At 43.1% G+C, this 21,692-nt stretch overlaps 1 protein-coding gene across 3 annotated transcripts; it reads left to right on the top strand.

The window, feature by feature from the left end:
- Positions 1–484: 484 nt before the first annotated feature.
- Positions 485–21,086, top strand: LOC311516501 (myelin P2 protein-like). Of its 3 annotated transcripts, none has more exons than XM_084620636.1 (5): positions 485–627; positions 8,767–8,866; positions 15,059–15,231; positions 20,044–20,145; positions 20,942–21,086. In XM_084620636.1, exons 2-5 carry the CDS (start codon positions 8,794–8,796, stop codon positions 20,990–20,992), a joined length of 399 nt encoding a protein of 132 aa, XP_084476762.1. In that variant the 5' UTR covers positions 485–627; positions 8,767–8,793; the 3' UTR covers positions 20,993–21,086. The 3 variants fall into 3 exon arrangements, with proteins under 3 accessions (XP_084476762.1, XP_084476761.1, XP_084476763.1); XM_084620635.1 differs by having other exon boundaries at positions 485–600; XM_084620637.1 differs by lacking the exon at positions 485–627 and adding an exon at positions 1,247–1,327.
- Positions 21,087–21,692: the final 606 nt, after the last annotated feature.

Here is a 21,692-nt window from a genome sequence, read left to right on the forward strand (position 1 = left end):
GCGAGGACTCAGATCCTTTTGCTAGCCCACTTCACCGGGGTAGTGTAGAACCCAGGAAAGTTCCCAACAATAGCGGGACTATTCCCCCACTTACAAATAGAACAAATATGCAACTAAAGTTACAAAATGAACTCACCCCAGCTCTCACCCCACTGTGCTTTTCACTTGTCATATGTGATTTAATTCTTATATAGCTTACCCACAATGACCCATACCCTTTCCCTGTAACCTTGCTTTATGCCTCTGTTTGTGGTTTTATTTATTTTTTGTACGTTAGTTTGAACTGTAAAATGACCGTTCTTTGTCAAAGGTTAATCTTGTTTTTGCTGAAACCAAGGACAACCCTGCCTGTGGGGGAGTTCTTTTAAGCGTTGACATCAGAATGTAAAAGAATGTTGTGATAAGGGCAGGGCTGGCTCTAGGTTTTTTGCCGCCCCACGCGGAGTGCCGCCAAAACAAACAAACAAAAAAAAGGCCCGGAGTGCTGCCCCTTGAAAAGAGCCGCCCCAAGTACTTGCTTGGTTTGCTGGTGCCTGGAGCCGGTCCTGGATAAGGGAGATTCACATTGAAAAACGCAGCACTACAAAAGGCATATTCCAGGTACTGTATGCAAGGGCAGCATTTGAGGTATGATTCCAGTGTTGCCAACTCTCACAATTTTATCATGCACCTTGTGATGTTTGGGTTTTTTCTTGAAGCAGCAGCTCCTGGATTGTTGGGATTACAATCTTCTATTTGAGAAGAAAAGAAATGATTTTATATAATGATTTTAAGTCTCTCTCATGATTTTGTGGGGCCTGATACATGATTTTTGAATACGTGGGATTGGAAATACTATGATTCATCCCACACACCTAGTGCATCCCCAGTATGCCATGTTAGGCAGAGTGGACATCTGATGGAAGCAAGTGAATATCTGATGGAAGTTCTATTTCTGAAAGTCTTGCCATGGTCTTTTCCTATCGTTTGAACTTCTAAGAATACCTCTTCCCTCAATGAACGAAGTAGAGAAGCATGAACTTTGGGAATAGGACTCCGAATTTCTGTTTCTCATTCAGAAACAGATAGTCAAGCTTAACCGGTTCAGGCAATATTTATTAAGGAGCCCCCAAAAATATTTCTTGTGTCCAGTCCATGCAGGGAGTGGAGGTCAGGCTTCTTGAGCAGCAGGGGGAGCCATTTCTACAAGTGCCAAGAGAAAGCTGTGGGCTGGTTCTGAACAGCAAGGCCCAGGGCCTAGCATAGCTGCGAGGAAGGAGATTAGCCCACAGGCTGCGAGAGCCATCAGCCCTGAGGCAGAGAAATCAGGGAGGTAGTCCAGTTAAAGGTGAGTGATGCAGTTTTCTAGTATCTGTGTTCAACTACATCATTCATATTCATGAACGGATTGAATTGTTAATCTCAAGGTTTGCAAGACTGTTAGACTGAGTTGGGCAGAGGGTGACTTATTTAGGGAAACTTTTAAGGCTACTAAGAAGTTGGAATAACCTAGGGTAATGTTCAGCAGACCAGAGGTACAGATACGTTTGCCATTTCAAACTGCAGAGGCTCAGACTTTAGCGCTGGATGACCAGCTTCAGTCACCAGAGATAACTAAGATGATGGTCATCACGCTTAAACAATAGCCATTTTTATACAGTGGATACTCTCAACATTTTCTTCGAACAGGCAGCTCAGTATTGCCGCCCCCAAGCATGCAAAAATCATGAGTCAGACCCCTAAGACAGACTTAAAAATGAAGAGAGTTTCAAAAGTAATAGATTTGGGTTTCTTTTATTTTCCTGCTGGGTTTTGAGCCTTGAGGGCTTTCCAGCTTTTCTGTCTAACCATTACGGCTAGAAACTTTGTTTTAATATGAAAGCTGAGAGTCTCATGGAATCATAAAAATGTAGGGCTGGAAGGTTCACATGAGCTGGGCTTTCAGAAGAATACCAGCTATTGTGAGATTTGCAATAAAATAATGAGTCAGCAACACTACAAATACTAGCCGTGATAGAGAGATTCCTTAAACATATAATGGGGAACTGGAACTGATAGAACCCATAGAAACTGTCAAATGGAAGACACTTTTAAAGGATACCGACGATAAAGACCAAATCTGTTATATTTGTAGTGGTGTCATGAACCGGTTTTGCATTGTGGAATAATTTGCTGTACGAAAAATAAACAGAATTAAATTTCAGTTTATGTAGCATAAGCAAATTGCACACACTGTTGTATCTGTAAACTGGCCAAGGAAGTTACAAAGCTAGCAAATTTGCCTTACTTTTGCTGTTAGCATGGTGGATAATCATCTGTTATTATGAATAATACTTGGTAAGATATTCCTGTCTTTTCTTTTTCCCCATCAATTATTCACTGAAGAGGCTGGCAGAACATGTTAATTAGATGCAGTTGCCTAAACGTAGAGAGACACCCAGCAATAGTTTAATTTTGCCAACAACTCCTAGAGGGCCTTTGGCACACACCTCGGGTTAAAATGTTAGCAAGCCTCTAAAATGCATCCACTAAATTTGCAATTGTATCAATTCTTTGTGTCACAGGCACCAACTTTCCAAAGTCCCCAGGGGGTGCTCTACCTCCAGCTCTGTCCCAGGCCCTGCCCCTCTCCACCCGTTCCCCCAAGGCCCCAACCCTGCCCCACCTCTTCCTGTCCCCGCTCTACCTCTTCCCTCCCAGTTCTGCCCCCTCCTGCTCCTCCCTCGTCCCCCCACCTCCTGCATGCCACAAAACAGCTGTTCGCAGTGGGCGAGAGGCTCAGGGAGGGAGGGGAAGGTGCTGATCCATGGGGGCTGCTTATGGGTGTTCAGCACCTACACTCCTGGAGTCAGCGTGCGTGAGAGAGACAGAGAGCACACACGCGATTCTGTTCTTTGTGCAAAAATGTCATGGCGGCAGTTACTGGTTTTGCCTGCACAAATGTGAATTTTCACATGCACTGCGATGAACACACAAATGTTGCAGTTACATTTGTACAGGCATACTGGAAATACATTCGGCTAAAGTCTTGGTGGTACAATTTGGGTTGCTAAAGTAATTTAGAGACGCAAGTTAGCATGCGACCAGTTAGCTTTTACGTAACCAATTACAGGTTCCTTTCAGTTTTTCTTGCCACTTCTGTTAGTTGTGCTGCCTGCTACAGACACAGTCTCATTGTACTACTCGCAGCCATGAATCAGAAGTAATCTAAAGTAATGAATGATATTTTACTGTGACAATAATCCCAAATACATCACTGATTAGTTTCTTGGATCCCCATAGAAAACAGGTAATTTTTTTCAAAGTAAACTTGAAATCTACCTAGATTTCAATTGGTTATACACTTCTTTCTTTCTTCCTATTCTGAACTGTTGTGTTGTGCAGAGGTGGCTGCATTCCTATGGTGGGAAAGGTGATTCCTGTTTGCAAAGTGCTTTAGGATTGTTTGGAACAAAAAAGCACAACATGCATGTAAGATTATAATATTAACAACAACATTGGTTAGATTCTTCACACTGGGAAGACTGGAAACCATATTTAAAAGGACACAATTTTCAGGGCAGTTTATAATTTCATTATAAAGTTAAATAAAATTATGGAAAAGGCTACTGTATGAGCACTTTGGAAACACAAACCAGAGTGGATGTTTTCATTCATCTGCTGAGTGCTCCCAACTCTCATTAATATCAATGTGAATTAAGAAAACTCAGTATTTACCGAGTGGGATTCCTCAAACTTGCAAAATCAGGCCCATGAGTGTAGTTGTATTTATACGTAAACATATATTTAATTGATAAACTTTATACATTGATGACACTTTGCCATGTTGTATTTTCACATGATGGCCCAAACAGTTATGGACCTGACTGTCAGTGTTTGTGTAACCAGATTTTATATATGCCTCTATGTGTGCACACAGTAAGCATCTGTTTGTATGTGTGCAAATTCTTCCCGAGATCCATAGCAAGTATGAAATCACATATGCGCTTCACTACACTTGCAAGCATACACCTATGCATGCATCAGGCAATGATATATTTGTGATTGTAGCAACATGCATGGAATTTCGAGGGCAAAGCACAGATTGTAGGAGGGAAGAATTTGGAGGAGGCACTAGTAAGCCAATCTGTGTGCATGTGGCTGGAATGCTAGCTGCAGTTACAGCACCTCTGTAAATAGTTCTCTTAATAAAGAATAAGTTTAGTTTAAGAAACATTGAGTCCTCTTATATTATTACCCAGCATGCAGTACATGAAACATGGGCTCATTCATTTTCCACACACAATTTACTAGGTTTTTTTCTATAACTTTACACATAGTGCTTGTATGACCAAGAAAAGATCAAAGAACCAGCACAAGAACAAATGTAGGCTGGTTGAGCTTCATAATTAGAAGAAAGTAAGTTCCTATGGAAAACTGAATAGTTCCTTTGTCATGATGGCGATAATTTGAAATTATTTTTGAGCCTCATGTTGAAAAACAACATGATGGACGCCACCCTAGATATCATCAGAACTCCATTGGTTTAGTTCTCGCAGTAGAAGTGTTTGAACCTAGGATTAAACATTGCATAGTACCAGCCAACCATCAAAGATGAGACCAAGGGTGGGATTTTCAGAAGCACCCAAAGACACCCACTTGTGGCTTTTTTTCCCTCAACGGCGGGATAAAATTCCAGCGCTGACGACCCACCATGGATAATGCCATAACTCCAGGCTCCCAGATGTGAATTATTTAATAGGAGCATCCCATCTGATATCAGCTGCCATGATGGTGCACAAAGACAGCAGCTGTCTCAATGATACATAAGAAAGAGGTGGGTTTGTAACATGCCCAGCTATTTGTATATTGGAAGATACCTTAATTGGCAGGAGGTAAGAACTGTGGCTTTCTTTTCAGAGCTATAACACAACAAAGGATAGAGCAGAAATCTGTGTATGAGAGTTGCCTCGTTGGAGCTCACAACATGCATCCTCTGTCCTTAGAGAGACAAGATGGGTGAGGCAGTATCTTTTATTGGACCAACAACATTTGCTGGTGAAAGAGACAAGCTTTCATGTTTACACAGAGCTCTTCTTCAGGTCTGGGAAAGGTACTCTTTCTACTATCCTGGGGCCTTCACAACTCCATCAACACTGCAAACAATCCTTTATCCTTGACATAGTCATTCTTGATCTAAAGTATAGACTAAGGCTACACATTTGTTATGATCATGACTTCTGTGCCAGAAAAAAAAAATTGTTTTCCTAATAAATTATCTTTTGCTGCCCCGGTCAGCCTGCAACTGAGCAAGATCTCTCCATGAATGCGTACAATGTCCTGTGCAGAATGGGAAAGTCACCTAGGATTTATTTTTTCCCCCAAGATAAAGGATATTTTGCACACAATAATGCGATCCTGTGACTTTCTGTATTTCTTTCTATACATTTGTGACTCCCAATTTTTTCATAATTTCAGATGCCCTAATAATGATTAGCAACACGCACCCCCGTCACCTTTTTGACAGATTTCAGGCTCTACTAAATGGATTTTGAAAACATTGTATTTACTATTAGTCCCAGCCCTAACTGTTTCTCACTTTTAAATTCTCCATTGACCATGAATAAGATCTTAAACCTGCAAGCCCTTTCCCCCTAATGGTACTCACTTCCATAGTGGATTTTCCTAATGTCTCAGACTGTCATTTTTAATCTTTAATAACTATTAGATGACACATTTTAAATATGCACATGGTGACTTGCTCACCCATACACCCTCTTGATCAGATTTATTTTAAAAGATCTTTGGTTTCAAAGCAGTCTTGAATAACTTCACCAGGTCTCTCAAACTCCCTAAAACGAAATCTGTTGTGTGTATCTTATTGGTGAGAGAGGGAAGCCCTAGATAAAATATTTGCAGATTTTAAAATGTGGACTATTTTTTATCCTCTAATCCTGGTCAGCAGAAGTAAATCTGAGCCTTAGTGACTTATATCTGTGAGATATCTTCATTTTCTCCAGTCCCAGTTGGTTCATACAATCATTATTTTAATCCTGCTCTACCCGGTACCATTTTCTTTACTAAGTAAGTGTTTAGTAAAAGGATTTAGTGAAAAGAAGATTAGAAAAATTTAAAGGCACTGCAGACTGTGCCACAATAAATTATACGTTTTAGCCTGCATAACTGGCTAATAATATCACCAGTGAGATATAGAGCATATGGGTTAAGCTTCAACGCACCCTAGATTCCCATGTCACCTCACACAGAGTCATGGGGTGACAGTCCTGCAGTATGAAGTGTTAAACTGTTCAGTTTGTTATAACAGTTCTTATTACACTCCAGAGATCCTACAAAAGCCACACACACAGGCATGAGAAGTATGTCGGTGTACTGACATTGCAGAGTAATTGCTGAACAGGACCACCCACGCTACAGGTCCCCAGTTACAAAATTAAACACAAACTCCTAGACCTTAGAGATGACAGACCAAATTTATCCTTGCTGTAACTCCAGTGAACTCAAGGTGTTACACCAGGGTTGGCCTGATGCATTCTGTGTGTTAGAGTAAAACTTCAAGGTAATTCCCAAGAAAATAGCACTGTAACAACAACCTCAGGGATTATAAACAATCTTGCAGATTCAACATAGTGTATAAGGAATGATTGAGTTTCAAAGATAATAGAGAGCAAGGATGAATAAACAGCCTGATAGAAATTAAAAAAATAATTCTCTGGATGTCTTTAGCATTCTACCCCTAGTCTGGAATGACCCCTTGAAAACATGGTTGTCTTTGTCAAACTTTAGAATGCACCACTGGGCCAGACTGGCTGCACTGTTAGCACTGTGGCTGTCCCTGCTTTCCACGCTGGTATTGGTTAGATGTGTGGTACACTGGAGGTTGAGAGGTAGAGTTTCAGGTACTCCGATATTCTATCTTGTGTCAGTGAGCAATAATTTAGGCTAAAGAGAACAATACAAAGGGTACCGCAGGTAACTGTATCTGGCAAATTTACTTTCCCTTCAGTCTGTTTTCATGAATCTCATTCACAAACCTGCTTCACTCGCCTTCTCAGCAGCCAGGCAAAAGGGTGAAGTTAAGAATCATTGTGACTTAGAGTTCAGTGATTGGTTGGAGAACACCAACTGCTTGCCAATCCCATTGTACCCTGCCCTGACTAAAGGCTCTTTGACAGTTGTCAGTGCCAACTGCCAGCTGCAGATGGATGCGAGCCAGCACGTGCTCACCTACTGGTCAGTGGAGTTGTAGGCAAGTTCCCTGTGTCTTGCCCCTTGGATGCCTGCAGGGAAAGAGAAGCAGGCTCAGAACCCTAAATCAAAACACATTAGCAAAAGTTAGGTCCTGCTGTGTTATTTATTTTAAGCTTATTTTAAATACTTCAACCCTTAGCAGCAGCATCTCCAGGAACCGTGCAAAGCTGCCTCTCAGACTGGCCTCTACTGGAATAAAAGGCCCATGGCATGGCTGACTTGAGCTCATGGGGCCCAAGCTTCAGGGCTAAAAATTGCTGTGGACCCAATGTGAGGGTCCCAAAGCTCAGGCTCCAACCCAAGCCCAAATGTCTAGACAATTTTACAGTCCCACAGCCCAAGCCCCACGAGCCTGAGTCAATTGACCCAGGCCAGCTGCGGGTGTCTAATTGCTATCTAGACATACCCTCAGACTCCTCATTCATTGTCGCCCATGGTGGGTCCATATCCTTCCCCTCTCATGCTCTGGCAGTGACCCACAACACTGTGACCTCCTTCCTCTTCCCCATCTACAACATATCCATAAATTACCTCATCTGTTTTTGGGACTTCAGGCCCAGATCCTCAAAGGAATTCAGGATCAACATCAATGGGAGTTAGGTATCTAAATACCTTTGAGGAGCTGGGCCTCAGCTACCATCTCTACCACTCTCCTTCCTCTCCTCAGAGCTTTCATCCTCTGTTCACTCTCTCATCTGCCACTGTCTTTCAGACATTTCTTCCTGAATGTCATCAGCATGAAGTCAGTATCTCAAAAACATAACTTCCCCTCTCTCCCACCTCTCATTTCTACCCCTGCCCCTCTCTTCTGCATCTCACCTCAAACTTTAAGACCCAATATACCACAGCTAAACTCAAATACATGGCATACCAACCTCGCCTCCACCGCCCCTTCACTAAGTTCCTCTTACATTTCCCCACTCTCCAAGGCCCTTTCCCCAAGGTCTCTCTTAATCCCCAGGCCACCCAGGTCACTGATCCAGCCCCTGTAAATTAGAACAGTCCAGAGTCTGCTCTAAATTACATTCAGCTCTATGACCAGAGAAGGTAGAACACTTACTTCCGCTGAGAATCCAGCCCAATATAGCCAACCCCCCAAAAGTAATACAGAATTAACTAAGAAATGTGTGTTCCATTGTGAGATTTTATGCCCTTTGGGGTGAAGTGGGGAAGCAGAACCATTCTTGCTGCAGAATCTTTACTCCCTTTTGTTTTCGCAGCTGTGTTTCATTAGTGCTCAGCCAGACTGCTTTTCCCTATTGGATTTGAAAAGTTCATTATATGGTGATGATTGTCTTTGCATGGAAATGCTGGGATAAGTGTGAATGGTTAGTAATGGGGGTTTCTGAAGACACGTTCCAACCTGGATAGCACATATTCAGAGCATATTAAAAACAAGATATTACTCTTTGTGCATTACACACCACATGCTTAGGGGCTAATCCAAAGCCCACTAAAGCTACTGGAAAGACTCCCATTGACTTCACTGGGCTTTGGATCAGGCCATTAAAGCAGTTGGGCTTTTTCCCCTCCCTTCAGAGCGAGCGCTCCACTAAATCGGACAAAATGGTTGATCATCTCCTGGGAACCTGGAACTCAACCTCATGTGAAAACTTTGATGCATACATGAAAGAATTAGGTGAGAAATATTACAGGGTTTTAATGCTTTTTCTTTTAAGTGTCCTTTCTGCCTTTAATGGTCACTGTTTTTAAGTAGAAATAATCTGGGGATCTCTTGCTTTCCAGTCACTTGCAAACAAAGGAGTGACCACTATGAGATGGTAGAATAGGCTATGGGACATGATGGAACTCCTTTTTCCTTAAGACATTCACTGCTATAGTAGACTTGAAATGACACTGCAAGTACTGATCCTCCATTGCCTGGGAATTGCCCAGATAATCTGCTACACCTGAAAAAACCTATGATATTTATAAAGTAACTTAATTAGTAAATCATTTGTAAATATTCTAGCCAGAGGTGTTTGTGTTAAAGATGATTACCACTCCCTGATTCCTTTCTTGAGATAACGTAAAGAGATGTGGGTTTTTTGCATTGATTTTGTTTTAATGACTAAATTTTTGCTTTTATCCTGGAAAATTGAGTTCAGGATACTGAGCAATGGAACCAAGTGGCATACTTGTAAAATGTGGACACATGATGGTACCATCAAAACCTCAAATCCTGTTAAAATACTAAGACTTTCTTCAACTAAGCCAAGAGTTGAAAGAATCCACCACAAATAAGAGGAAAAAGTGATGGTACACATTGTTCAGTTGCCAAATAGAGCCAATCAATTAGAATTAGCATCATTTTCGCAGTGGCCTAATATTGGGTTCTCCTTAATAGTACTACCAAACATTTCTCATACCTCAAATATGACAGTACCATGACAGTGACATCACTGATTCCCTAGTACCAATTGACAATTGCTGGCTTGTTTCCACAGTCTGCCTCTAAGGCAACTGACAACATTCTGAGACACAGCTGTTTGCTCTACATAAAACTTTATTAAAGTCCTCCCCCAAAATGTAGTGATTTAGGCACAATGTAACCTAGATTTGAACAAATCTATGAACTCCACCTCTGATTACCCTTTATGTTTTTTCTAGGGAGGTCTCAAAATCTCACCAGGTCTCCCTTAATAAATTATTTCAGCTTGTTTTGGTGCTGCAATCTTTCTCAAATACAGGCTTTTTGAGGCATAAACTCTGAAGGGATCAGTTTGTCTCTGTCCTTTGTGGGAACAAAGGGCTTAACTAATAATTATTCCCCCAAAACACAGAGCCTCGTTTGTGTTCGGCTTTCCATTCATTGGTCAGTCACTGGCAGTGCTTTATCCAGGATAGGTAAGACTGCAAGCAATGAATAAATAAGCCCTTACCAAGATCAGGTCACACAAAGCAGACTGTGTAAGCCATACTTTTAATGTTGCCTCATAAAATGCATTCTGAAATGCAAGGTACTCATGTCTATTTAAAACTTTCTGGGCACCTTGTAGTAAGCTTTATGAGGGAGTGTAGCAGATTGCAGAACTCACCAGCACGGCACCTCCTGCTGGTCATCTTGGAATTAGCTCTTTTCCAGCCTCAGAGCACCCTCTGCTAGCCAGTGGCTCACCTGCCTCAGTTTCATGTCCCTCCCAGACCCCACTGCCCTTTTACCTCAGGGTTCTGCCCCATGCTCTGGGTCTCCCCTTCCTGGGGAACCCCCAACCCTCTAACCCCACCTTGCCTCAGTGGCCACTGCTAGTCATAGAATATGGTTGGAAGGGACCTCAGGAGGTCATCTAGTCCAACCCCCTGCTCAAAGCAGCACCAGTCCCCAACTAAATCATCCCAGCCAGGGCTTTGTCAAGCCTCACCTTAAAAATATGTAAGGAAGGAGATTCCATCACCTCCCTAGGTAATGCATTCCAGTGTTTCACCACCCTCCTAGTGAAAACGTTTTTCCTAATATCCAACCTAAACCTCCCCCACTGCCACTTGAGACCATTACTCCTTGTTCTGTCATCAGCTACCACTGAGAACAGTCTAGATCCATCCTCTTTGGAACTCCCTTTCAGGTAGTTGAAAGCAGCTATCAAATCCCCCCTCATTCTTCTCTTCCGCAGACTAAACAATCCCAGTTCCCTCAGCCTCTCCTCATAAGTCATGTGTTCTAGTCAACTCATCTAAGGCAACTAATTTTTGTTGCCCTCCGCTGGGCTCTTTCCAATTTTTCCACATCCTTCTTGTAGTGTGAGGCCCAAAACTGGACACAGTATTCCAGATGAGGCCTCACCAATGTTGAATAGAAGGGGACAATCATGTCCCTCAATCTGCTGGCAATGCCCCTATCTATACATCCCAAAATGCCATTGGCCTTCTTGGCAACAAGGGCACACTGTTGACTCATATCCAGCTTCTCGTCCTCTGTAACCCCTAGGTCCTTTTCTGCAGAACTGCTGCCGAGCCATTCGGTCCCTAGTCTTTAGCAGTGCATGGGATTCTTCCGTCCTAAGTGAAGAACTCTGCACTTGTCCTTGTTGAACCTCATCAGATTTCTTTTGGCCTAATCCTCTAATTTGTCTAGGGCCCTCTGTATCCTATCCCTACCCTCCAGCATATCTACCACTCCTCCCAGTTTAGTGTCATCTGCAAATTTGCTGAGGGTGCAATCCACACCATCCTCCAGATCATTTATGAAGATATTGAGCAAAACCGGCCCCAGGACCGACCCTTGGGGCACTCCACTTGATACCGGCTGCCAACTAGACATGGAGCCATTGATCACTACCCATTGAGCCCGACAATCTAGCCAACTTTCTATCCACCTTATAGTCCATTCATCCAGCCCATACTTCTTTAACTTGATGGCAAGAATACTGTGGGAGATGGTATCAAAAGCTTTGCTAAAGTCCAAGGAACAACATGTCCACCACTTTTCCCTCATTCACAGAGCCAGTTATTTCATCATAGAAGGCAATTAGATTAGTCAGGCATGACTTGCCCTTGGTGAATCCATGCTGACTGTTTCTGATCACTTTCCTCTCCTCTAAGTGCTTCAGAATTGATTCCTTGAGGACCTGCTCAATGATTTTTCCAGGGACTCAGGTGAGGCTGACTGGCCTGTAGTTTCCAGGATCCTCCTCCTTCCCTTTTTTAAAGATGGGCACTACATTAGCCTTTTTCCAGTCATCTGGGACTTCCTCGGATCGCCATGAGTTTTCAAAGATAATGGCCAATGGCTCTGCAATCACATCCGCCAACTTCTTTAGCACTCTCGGATGCAGAGCATCCAGCCCCATGGACTTGTGCTCGTCCAGCTTTTCTAAATAGTCCCCAACCACTTCTTTCTCCACAGAGGGCTGGTCACCTCCTCCCCATGCTGTGCTGCCAGTGCAGCAGTCTGGGAGCTGACCTTGTTCGTGAAGACAGAGGCAAAAAAAGCATTGAGTACATTAGCTTTTTCCACATCCTCTGTCACTAGGTTGCCTCCCTCATTCAGTAAGGGGCCCACGCTTTCCTTGACTTTCTTCTTGTTGCTAATATACCTGAAGAAACCCTTCTTGTTACTCTTAACATCTCTTGCTAGCTACAACTCCAGGTGTTGTTTGACCTTCCTGAGTTCACTCCTGCCTCCCCAAGCAATATTTTATACTCTTCCCTGGTCATTTGTCCAGTCTTCCACTTCTTGTAAGCTTCTTTTTTGTGTTCAAGATCAGCAAGGATTTCACTGTTAAGCCAAGCTGGTCGCCTGCCATATATACTATTCTTTCTATACATCGGGATGGTTTGTCCCTGTAACCTCAATAAGGATTCTTTAAAATACAGCCACCTCTCCTGGACTCCTTTCCCCCTCATGTTATTCTCCCAGGGGATCCTGCCCATCAGTTCCCTGAGGGAATCAAAGGTTCCCCACCCCTCTCCAATTGATCATCTGGCCCCCTTTCCCTGGGGCAGACTGCAGTCTATAATGGCCACTCATCATTGGCAAGGGGTTAGGACTGGCTGCCTCTGCCTATTCCCAGGCTGTATCTCTGCAGCCCTAGTACCTCTGTAGGCTTTCACCAAGGCCTGCAGTGTTACCAGGCTGCAGCTTTCTCTTCTCTTCTCTTCTCTTCTCTTCTCTTCTCTTCTCTTCTCTTCTCTTCTCTTCTCAGCAGCTAGCCCCTCCCACTCCAGGGCTAGAGTGAGACTCCTCAACTCCTGGCTCACAGCCCCTTTATAGGGCCAGCTGTGGCCTGATTGGGCTGGCCACACCTGTGATCAGCTATTCCCTTAGCTGCTTTCACTCCTTTTCCCAGCTGCAGCCCTTTCCACGACTGCTTTTAATGCCTGTTCTGCAGGAGTGGGGCAGCCACCCCACTACAGGCAGGTATTAAAAGTAGGGTGTGGGGAATGAGGAAGATGTCTCTATTATTTCATATGAATATATATGCCTCCATTTACCTGCTGGATATTATTCTGGCTGACTACACAGCGTTAAATCACAGATCCATAGAATCATAGATTCTAAGGCCAGAAGGGACCATTGTGATTATCTAGTCTGAGCTCCTATGTAACAGAGACCATAGAACATCCTCAAAATAATTCCTAGGGCAAATCTTTTAGAAGAACATCCAATATGGATTTGAAAATTGTCAGCAATGGAGAATCCACCTGGGTAAATTTCTCCAATGATTAATTACTTTCACTGTTAAAAATTTACACCTTATTTCCAGTCTGAATTTGTCTAGCTTCAACTTGCAGCCATTGGACTAGGCTATACCTTTCTCTGCTAAATCAAATAGCCCATTATCAAATATTTATTCCCCATGTGGGTGCTGGTAGACTGTAATCAAGTCACCCCTTACCTTTCTGTTTGTTAAGCTACATAGTTTGAGCTCCTTGAGTCTATCACTCGAAGGCAGGCTTTCTAATCCTTTAATCCAGGGGTGGGGAACCTATGGCCCGCGGGCCGTATCCGGCCCATTGCTTCAATTCTTCTGGCCCGTGGCAAGTCTCCACATTGCAGGCCAGAGGCCCCGAGCCTTGGCGCCCCACTCCCCCGTGGGGCTGGAGCCACAAGTGCCAGCTCACTCTGCTGTGGGGGAAAGTTAGGGTCAGCTCCAGCTCCCGGAAATGACCGGCATGTACCTGTGGCCCCTAGGAGCAGGGGTGATCAGGGAAGCTCTGTGTGCTTCCACCACTGCCAGTTCCGCAGCTCCCATCGGCGAGGAACCGCGGCCAATGGGAGCTGTGGGCAGCTCCGCGTAGGAGCCAGACATGACGGCTGCTTCCAGGAGCAGTGCAGAGCCAGGGCAGGCAGGAAGCCTGACTTAGCCCTGCTGCACTGCCGACCGGGAGCCGCCTGAGATAAGCACAGCCCAGCCTGAGCCCACACCCCTAACCCCCTGCCCCAGGGCAGAACCCACTCCCGCACTCCAAACCCCTTGGCCCCAGCCTGGAGTCGCCTCCTGCACCCCAAACCCCTCACCCCGGAGCTTAGGGGAAGCCCTGAGCCCCCACCCCCCACGGGGCTGTGTGTGGCCCGCGACTGATTTTTTCTGTGGGTGAGTGGCCCCTAATAGAAAAAAAGTTCCCCACCCCTCTCCAGTTGATCAATATCCTTCTTGAACTGTGGACACCAGAACTAAAAACATTATCCCAGCAGCAGGTGCACCAGTGCCAAATTCAGAAGCAAAATAATTTCTCTGTTCCTACTTGTGGTGCCCTTGTTTATGTATCCAAAGATTGCATTAGCCCTTTTGATCACATCATCACACTGGGAGCTTCTGATCAGCTCATTATACACCATGACCCACAAATCTTTTTCAGAGTCACTGCTTCCCAGCCTTGAGTCCTCTATCATGTAAGTATGGCTTACCTTCTTTGCTCCTAGATGTATAACTTTACATTCAGCCATATTAAAACACATATATACAAAGAGAGATCCAAATCGCTCTGTATCAGTGACCTGTCTTCTTCATTGCTTACCACTCCCCCAATTTTTGTGTCATTTGCAAACTTCATCAGTGAGAATTTTATGTTTTTTTCTGAGGTCACTAATAAGCAAGCCCACCAACGGGAGTGGAGGCAAAGGGGGCAATTGGCCAGGGGCCTGGGTGATTAAAAAGGGTAGCCCCCGGCCCTTTTAAATCGCCCAGGCAGGCCACAGGGCTCCTAGGTGCGTGTGACTGCTCCAGGCCCTGCGCTTTGTGGGGCCCCACAGGCCGGCGCAATTGGCCAGTGCGGTCGGTCCTGGAAGTGACGGGTTGGTCCCAGAAGTGATGGATTCCTGAGACACTGAAATCCATAATGGTTTTTTTTCCTGGTAGCATTTAAGAGATCTGAATTATCTTGCTTACAGGAGTGGGCTTAGCCACCAGGAAACTGGGCAAGCTGGCCAAACCCAGCATGACCATCAGTGCTCACGGTGATATGGTAACCATCAAAACCAAGAGTGCCTTTAAAAATAATGAGATCTCTTTCAAGCTTGGTGAGGAGTTTGATGAAACCACACCAGATGACCGGAAAACCAAGGTGAGGATTAAAGCTGTCCTTCACGGTGCTCCCAATCTGCTGCAAAAGGCACAGACAGTTCTTTTCCACATGGTAAAAACACATCTGCTAATTATCAGAGTGGATAATTAGATAAACACACCTGGAAAGCTCAGTGCAACTTAAGTAGAGCTTTTATATCCCCCTAAAAAAGGAGAAGAGCCAGATTCCATGAAGTACATTAGGAATTTTTTCCTTAGATTTATAGAGTTTAAGAACAGAAGGGATCATTAGATCATATAGTCTAACCCAGTTACCTCTGTAACTTTGTACCCAGCTCAAAAACTTATAGGTTAAAGAGCATCTAGAAGAAAGAATTCAATGTCGATAAATGCAAAGTAATGCACATTGAAAAATATAATCCCAACTATACATATAAAATGAAGGGGTCTAAATTAGCTGTTACCACTCAAGAGCAAGATCTTGAAGTGATTGTGGAGAGTTGTTCTCTGAAAATACCCAGTCAATGTGAAGCAGCAGTCAAAAAAGTGAACAGAATGTTGGAAATCATTAAGAAAGGGATAGATAATAAGGCAGAAAATATCATATTGCTGCTATATAAATCCATGGTTTGCCCACATCTTGAATACTGCATGCAGATGTGGTTACCCCATCTCAAAAACAATATATTGGAATTGGGGAAGGTTCAGAAAAGGGCAACAAAAATTATTAGGGGTATGGAATGGCTTCCGTATGAGGAGAGATTTAATAAGACTGGGAGTTTTCAGCTTGTTAAAGAGACGACTAAAGGAGGATATGATAGAGGTCTATAAAATCATGACTGGTGTGGAGAAAGTAAATAAGGAAGTGTTATTTACTCCTTCTCATAATACAAGAACTAGGGATCACCAAATGAAATTAATAGGCAGCAGGTTTAAAACAAACAAAAGGAAGTATTTTTTCACACAACGCACAGTCAGCCTGTGGAAGTCCTTGCCAGAGGATGTTGTGAAGGCCAAGACTATAACAGGGTTCAAAAAAGAACTAGATAAATTCATGGATAGGTCCATCAATGGCTATTAGCAAGGTGGGTAGGGATGGTCCCTAGCCTCTGTTTGCCAGAAGTTGGGTATGGGCAACAGGGGATGGATCACTTGATGATTACCTGTACTGTTCATTCCCTCTGTGGCACCTGGCATTGGCCACTGTCAGAAGACAGGATAATAGGATAGATGGACCTTTGGTCTGACCCAGTGTGGCCGTTCTTATGTAAGGCATCCAATCTGAATTTGAAGACATCAGTAGATGGAAAATTCATCATTCCCTTTGACAGTCTGTTCCAAATGGTTAATCACCCTCACTGTTAATATGTGCCTAATTTTTAATTTGAATTTGTCTGGCTTCAGTTTCCATTCATTTGTTCTTGTTATGCCTTCCTCTGCTAGCTTAAAGAGCTATTTACTATTCGGTGCTTTCTCCCTGTGAGTGTGCTTATACATTGTAATAAAGTCACCACTGGTCTTTTTTATTTATTTTATTTTAATAAACAAAACAGATTGAGCTCTTTAAGTGTCTCAACAAAAGGCATTTTCTCCATCCTTCAAATAATTTCTGTGGCTCATTTCTGCACCCTCTTCAATTTTTCAACATATTTTAAAACTGTGAACTCCAGAACTATACCCAGTATTCCAGTATTGGTCTGACCAATGCTGTATACAGAGGTAAAATCACCTTCCTACTCATACTCACTAATTCTCTGTTTATACACCTAAGGATTGCTGTCACAGTCCTAGTCATTCCCCCTTCTGGACACTCACCAGGCTGCTTCGTTTGGGTCTCAACATGGTGGTGCCTTTTGCTTTAAGCTTCATCTGGCTCTGGGTTTTTAGGCACATTCTCAGGATACAGATCCTCTGTATAACACCTTTCTTGAGACCCCATGATCCAGCTGCCTAGGTCCTGAAATTAGTACTGGCTCCCTCCATCTTCCCATTAATTTAAGCACACCCTTTCTAAGGGCTCCTACCTTGTGGGCACTCTGGTTTACAGTCTCCAGGGACACATGATACGTGAAGCACACATCACAAAGACTTAGCTAAAGGTTCTTAAACCAATCATTCTCTACTTTAAACAGCACAAAAATTACACAGCTCTAGACAATACAATAAAATATCTGTATGTCATTCTTGCCTCAATTTCCTCACTACTCTGGAGTATTCTTCAGGATTTGGAACAGTGTCCTTTCAGGATTCCAAGTGCCACCTCCTGGACCTCTCTCCTCCATCCAGCTTCCTTTGACCTTGGCTGGTCCTGCAGTAAAAAAATAAATAAATCCCCTCTCCTTCCTAAAGCCTGCTCCTTTGCTTTTTAAACCCCTGCTCTGCCAGCTCTTCCCATTTGTTCTCCTGTTTGGGGATTTTCCACTCTCCACTTTCCCTTCCCTGCAGATAAACTTGGTTAAACTAGTTTTCTTCCAGCTCAGGCATCCTCCATAGCATACCCATTGCCCTGTCAGAGCACAGTCATCACGGTTAACAACTTCTTTTAATAGAATCATAGGACTGGAAGGGACCTCATGAGGTCATCTAGTCCAGTCCCCTGCACTCAAGGAAGGACTATATTATTTAAACCATTCCTGACAGGTATTTGTCTAACCTGCTCTTAAAAATCTCCAATGATGGAGATTCCACAACCTCCCTTGGCAATTTATTCCAGTGCTCAACCACCCTCAGTTAGGAAGTTTTTGCTAATGTCCAACCTAAACCTCCCTTGCTGCAATTTAAGCCCATTGCTTCTTGTCCTATCCTCAGAGGTTAAGAAGAACAATTTTTCTCCCTCCTCCTTGTAAAAAACCGTCATTGTACTTGAAAACTGTTATCATATCCCTTCTCGGTCTTCTCTTCTCCAGACTAAACAAACCCAATTTTTTCAGTCTTCCCTCATAGGTCATGTTTTCTAGACCTTTAATCATTTTTGTTGCTCTTCTCTGGACTTTCTCCAATTTGTCCACATCTTTCCTGAAATGTGGCACCCAGTACTGGACACAATACTCCAGTTGAGGCCTAATTACGGCGGAGTAGAGCATTGTGAAGAATTACTTTTCATATCTTACTTACAACACTCTTGCTAATACATCCCAGAATGATGTTTGCTTTTTTTGTAACAGTGTCACACTGTTGACTCATATTTAGTTTATGGTCCACTATGACCCCCAGATCCCTTTCCACAGTACTCCTTCCTACACAGTCATTTCCCATTCTGTATGTGTGCAACTGATTGTTCCATCCTAAATGGAGTACTTTGCATTTGTCCTTATTGAATTTCATCCTATTCACTTCAGACTATTTCTCCATTTCTCCAGATCATTTTGAATTGTATTCCTATCCTCCAAAGCACTTGCAACCCCTGGTATTGTCCGCAAACTTTATAAGTGTACTCTCTATACCATTATCTAAATCATTGAAGAAGATATTGAACAGAACCGGACCCAGACCTGATCCCTGCAGGACCCCACTCGTTATGCCCTTCCAGCATGACTGTGAACCACTGATAACTACTCTCTGGGAACAATTTTCCAACCAGTTTTGCACACAGCTTATAGTAGCTCCATCTAGGTTGCATTTCCCTAGTTTGTTTATGAGAAGGTCATGTGAGACAGTATCAAAAGCTTTCCTAAAGTCAAGTTATACCACATCTTCCCCCATTCACCAGGCTTGTTACCTTGCCAAAGAAAGCTATCAGGTTGGTTTGACACAACTTGTTCTTGACGAATCCATGCTGACTGTTACTTATCACCTTATTACTGTCTAGATGTTTGCAAATTGATTGCTTAATTATTTGCTCCATTATCTTTTGTTTTATCTTTTTGTTTGTTCTGTAGCTTATTCCAGAAGGGGAGGGGAGGGACTGATGTGACAGGGACCTTCCCAGCCCCTGGCTGACTCACTACACATTGAGGCATTCAATCACATGCAGTAATTTCACAAAATTAACCAGAATTCATAAACTGTACTTAGACAAATTTTCACAATCACATTAGCTCTTTTTGCCATAGCATCGCACTGGGAGCTAATGCTGAGTTGCTTGTCCACTATGACCCCTAAAATCCTTTTCAGAGTCACTGCTATCAAGGATACAGTCCCCTGTTCTGTAGTTAAGGCCTACATTTCTTCTTCTAGGTATATCATTTTGTATTTGGATGTAATAAAATGTATTTTGTTTTAATGGGCCTAGTTGACCAATCAATCCAGATTGCTCTGCCCTCATTAATTACCACCCCGGCAATCTGTTTCATCCACAAATGTTATCAGTAGTGATTTTATATGTATTGCCAAAACATGAATAAAAATGTTGAATAGCATTGGGGCTAGTACCTATCATTGCCCATCTATTTCACATGAAAGATCCCCAGATACCTGCTGCTCATCACATTGGGTATGGGCCATAGGGGATGGATCACTTGATGATTATCTAGTCTGTTCATTCCATTAGAAGCACCTGGCACTGGCCACTATTGGAAGACAGGATACTCGGCTAGATGGACTTTGGTCTGACCCAGTGTGGCTGTTTTTATGTTCAGTGTAAAACCCCAAGATAGAAAGTGGGACTTTCTGAGTGTTGAGTGAATAACTTCTTTAACCAGCATGACCATCAGCTCTTCTGGGCAGGGGCTATCTTTCAATATACGTTTGTACAGTAATTAGCATAACTGAGTCCCCCTGCACACTGGGGTAGTATATGTGCCTCTGCTCTAATTAAATTAAATAATAATTTATGTGTGCCTCTGCTCTAATTAGATTAAATAATAATAATCTGGGCAGGATACTCATGTTTTGCTTCTTTCTGTTTCTTCAGAGCATTGTAACCTTAGACAATGGGTCATTAAATCAGGTCCAGAACTGGGATGGCAAAGAGACCACAATAAAGAGACAAGTGGTAGATGGGAAAATGGTGGTGGTGAGTGAATTCATTCTAATTATCTGATCACTGATTAATGCAAAGCTGTAGAGATCATCTAAACAGTTATAGTTTAATTTTACATTCAGTTTTTCTCCTTAAATAAATGTGGCTTATGTTAGAAGTGTGATGGTTGCATAGGGCAGGAAGAGAACATTAGCAAATAGGCTGACTTAAGTTAATATTGAGGAATATGGGACAAGAGGAAAGATGGATTGGTGGTTAGCATGGAACTCAGAAGCCGTGTGTTCAAGTCCCTACTCCACCACACATTTCCTTTATAACTTTGGGCAAGTTACTTCGACCCAGATCCTCAAAGGTATTTGGTTACCTAACTTCTGTTGATTTCAATGAGATTTAGACACCTACATACTTTTAAGGATGCAGGCCTTAGACTCTCTGTGGGATAAAAGTACTTCCATATCTTAAAGGGGTGTTGTGAAGATAAATTCATTTAAGATTGTGAGGTGTTCAGATACTGTGATTGTGGGGGCCATATAAGTAAGACAGAAATGAAGACGCTCAAAAGATGGCTGAATTCATACAAATATTAGTCTTTAACATATATTTTGATTTTTTTTTGTAAATCAAAATATATGTTAAGGTTGGAAGGAAATGTGAAAAGGGGAAATACTAATACCAATAACCTTATAATATAGTGCACATTTTTCTTTGCACAAACAAAATGGGTGAGATGATTTTTCTTCTCCCTCATTGTATTTAAAGTGGGATTGTCTTTACTGTTTTGCTGTGAGAAAGTACAACTGTTTTGGTGAACTCCTCTTTTGTCTTCTAGGAATGCACCATGAATGACATCACCTGCACTAGGATCTATGAGAAAGCCTGAAGAAACTCTGTCAGTACCCTGCTTGACTAAAAATTGGAGTACTATAAACTTAACTGTTGTAGGTACTTAATAAAAAGCTTACAAATGAAGTAAATACTTATTGCCTTTATAGTGGTGTCTATAGGCTATTGAGTGGTTGGATTTTCTTTAAAAAGGTTGATAGTTCCTGTTGCTAAATTTGCCTCACTAAAAGAATCTGCCCCATGACACCATTGATCCTAACAGCATTATGCACTTGCCACCAGCCACTTTTTTTAAAAATTACATTTTGAAAAGAATTGTATATGAGCCCTGAAAATGTTTTCTAATTACTGGGCAATGCACACTCATTTCAGTGTTTATAGAAGATTCACAGTACCTCAGACCAGGGGTCTCAAACTCAAATCACCAGGAGGGCCACATGAGAACTTGTACATTGGCCCGAGGGCTGCATCAACCCCCTTTCCCACTTTCCCTCCCCCTTCCCCCAGGGCCGCACGGGGCCCTCAGCACCACGGGGTTGGCAAATCCACAGGCCGGCTCCAAAGTCCTGAGGGGCCGGATCCAGCCCGGGGCCATAGTTTGCCCACCCCTGGCCTGGAGGTAGGCTGGGGACGCAGCGCGCTGGGGAGGGTACAGGGACGGGGCCGCAGGGAGCTTGGCAGGCCGCAGGGACTAACCCTGTAGGCCGCATGTTTGAGACCCCTGCCTTAGACACTGC

Source organism: Lepidochelys olivacea (genome assembly GCF_965140295.1).
Source record: "Lepidochelys olivacea isolate rLepOli2 genome assembly, chromosome: 2".
NCBI lineage: Eukaryota > Metazoa > Chordata > Testudines > Cheloniidae > Lepidochelys > Lepidochelys olivacea.

Bases quoted from the DNA above. Each gene is read 5' to 3' on its own strand.
- LOC311516501 (XM_084620636.1), top strand. From the start codon at position 8,794: ATGGTTGATCATCTCCTGGGAACCTGGAACTCAACCTCATGTGAAAAC. The intron at 8,867-15,058 runs GTGAGAAATATT...TCTTGCTTACAG, and splicing joins TGCATACATGAAAGAATTAG to GAGTGGGCTTAGCCACCAGG. The intron at 15,232-20,043 runs GTGAGGATTAAA...CTGTTTCTTCAG, and splicing joins CAGATGACCGGAAAACCAAG to AGCATTGTAACCTTAGACAA.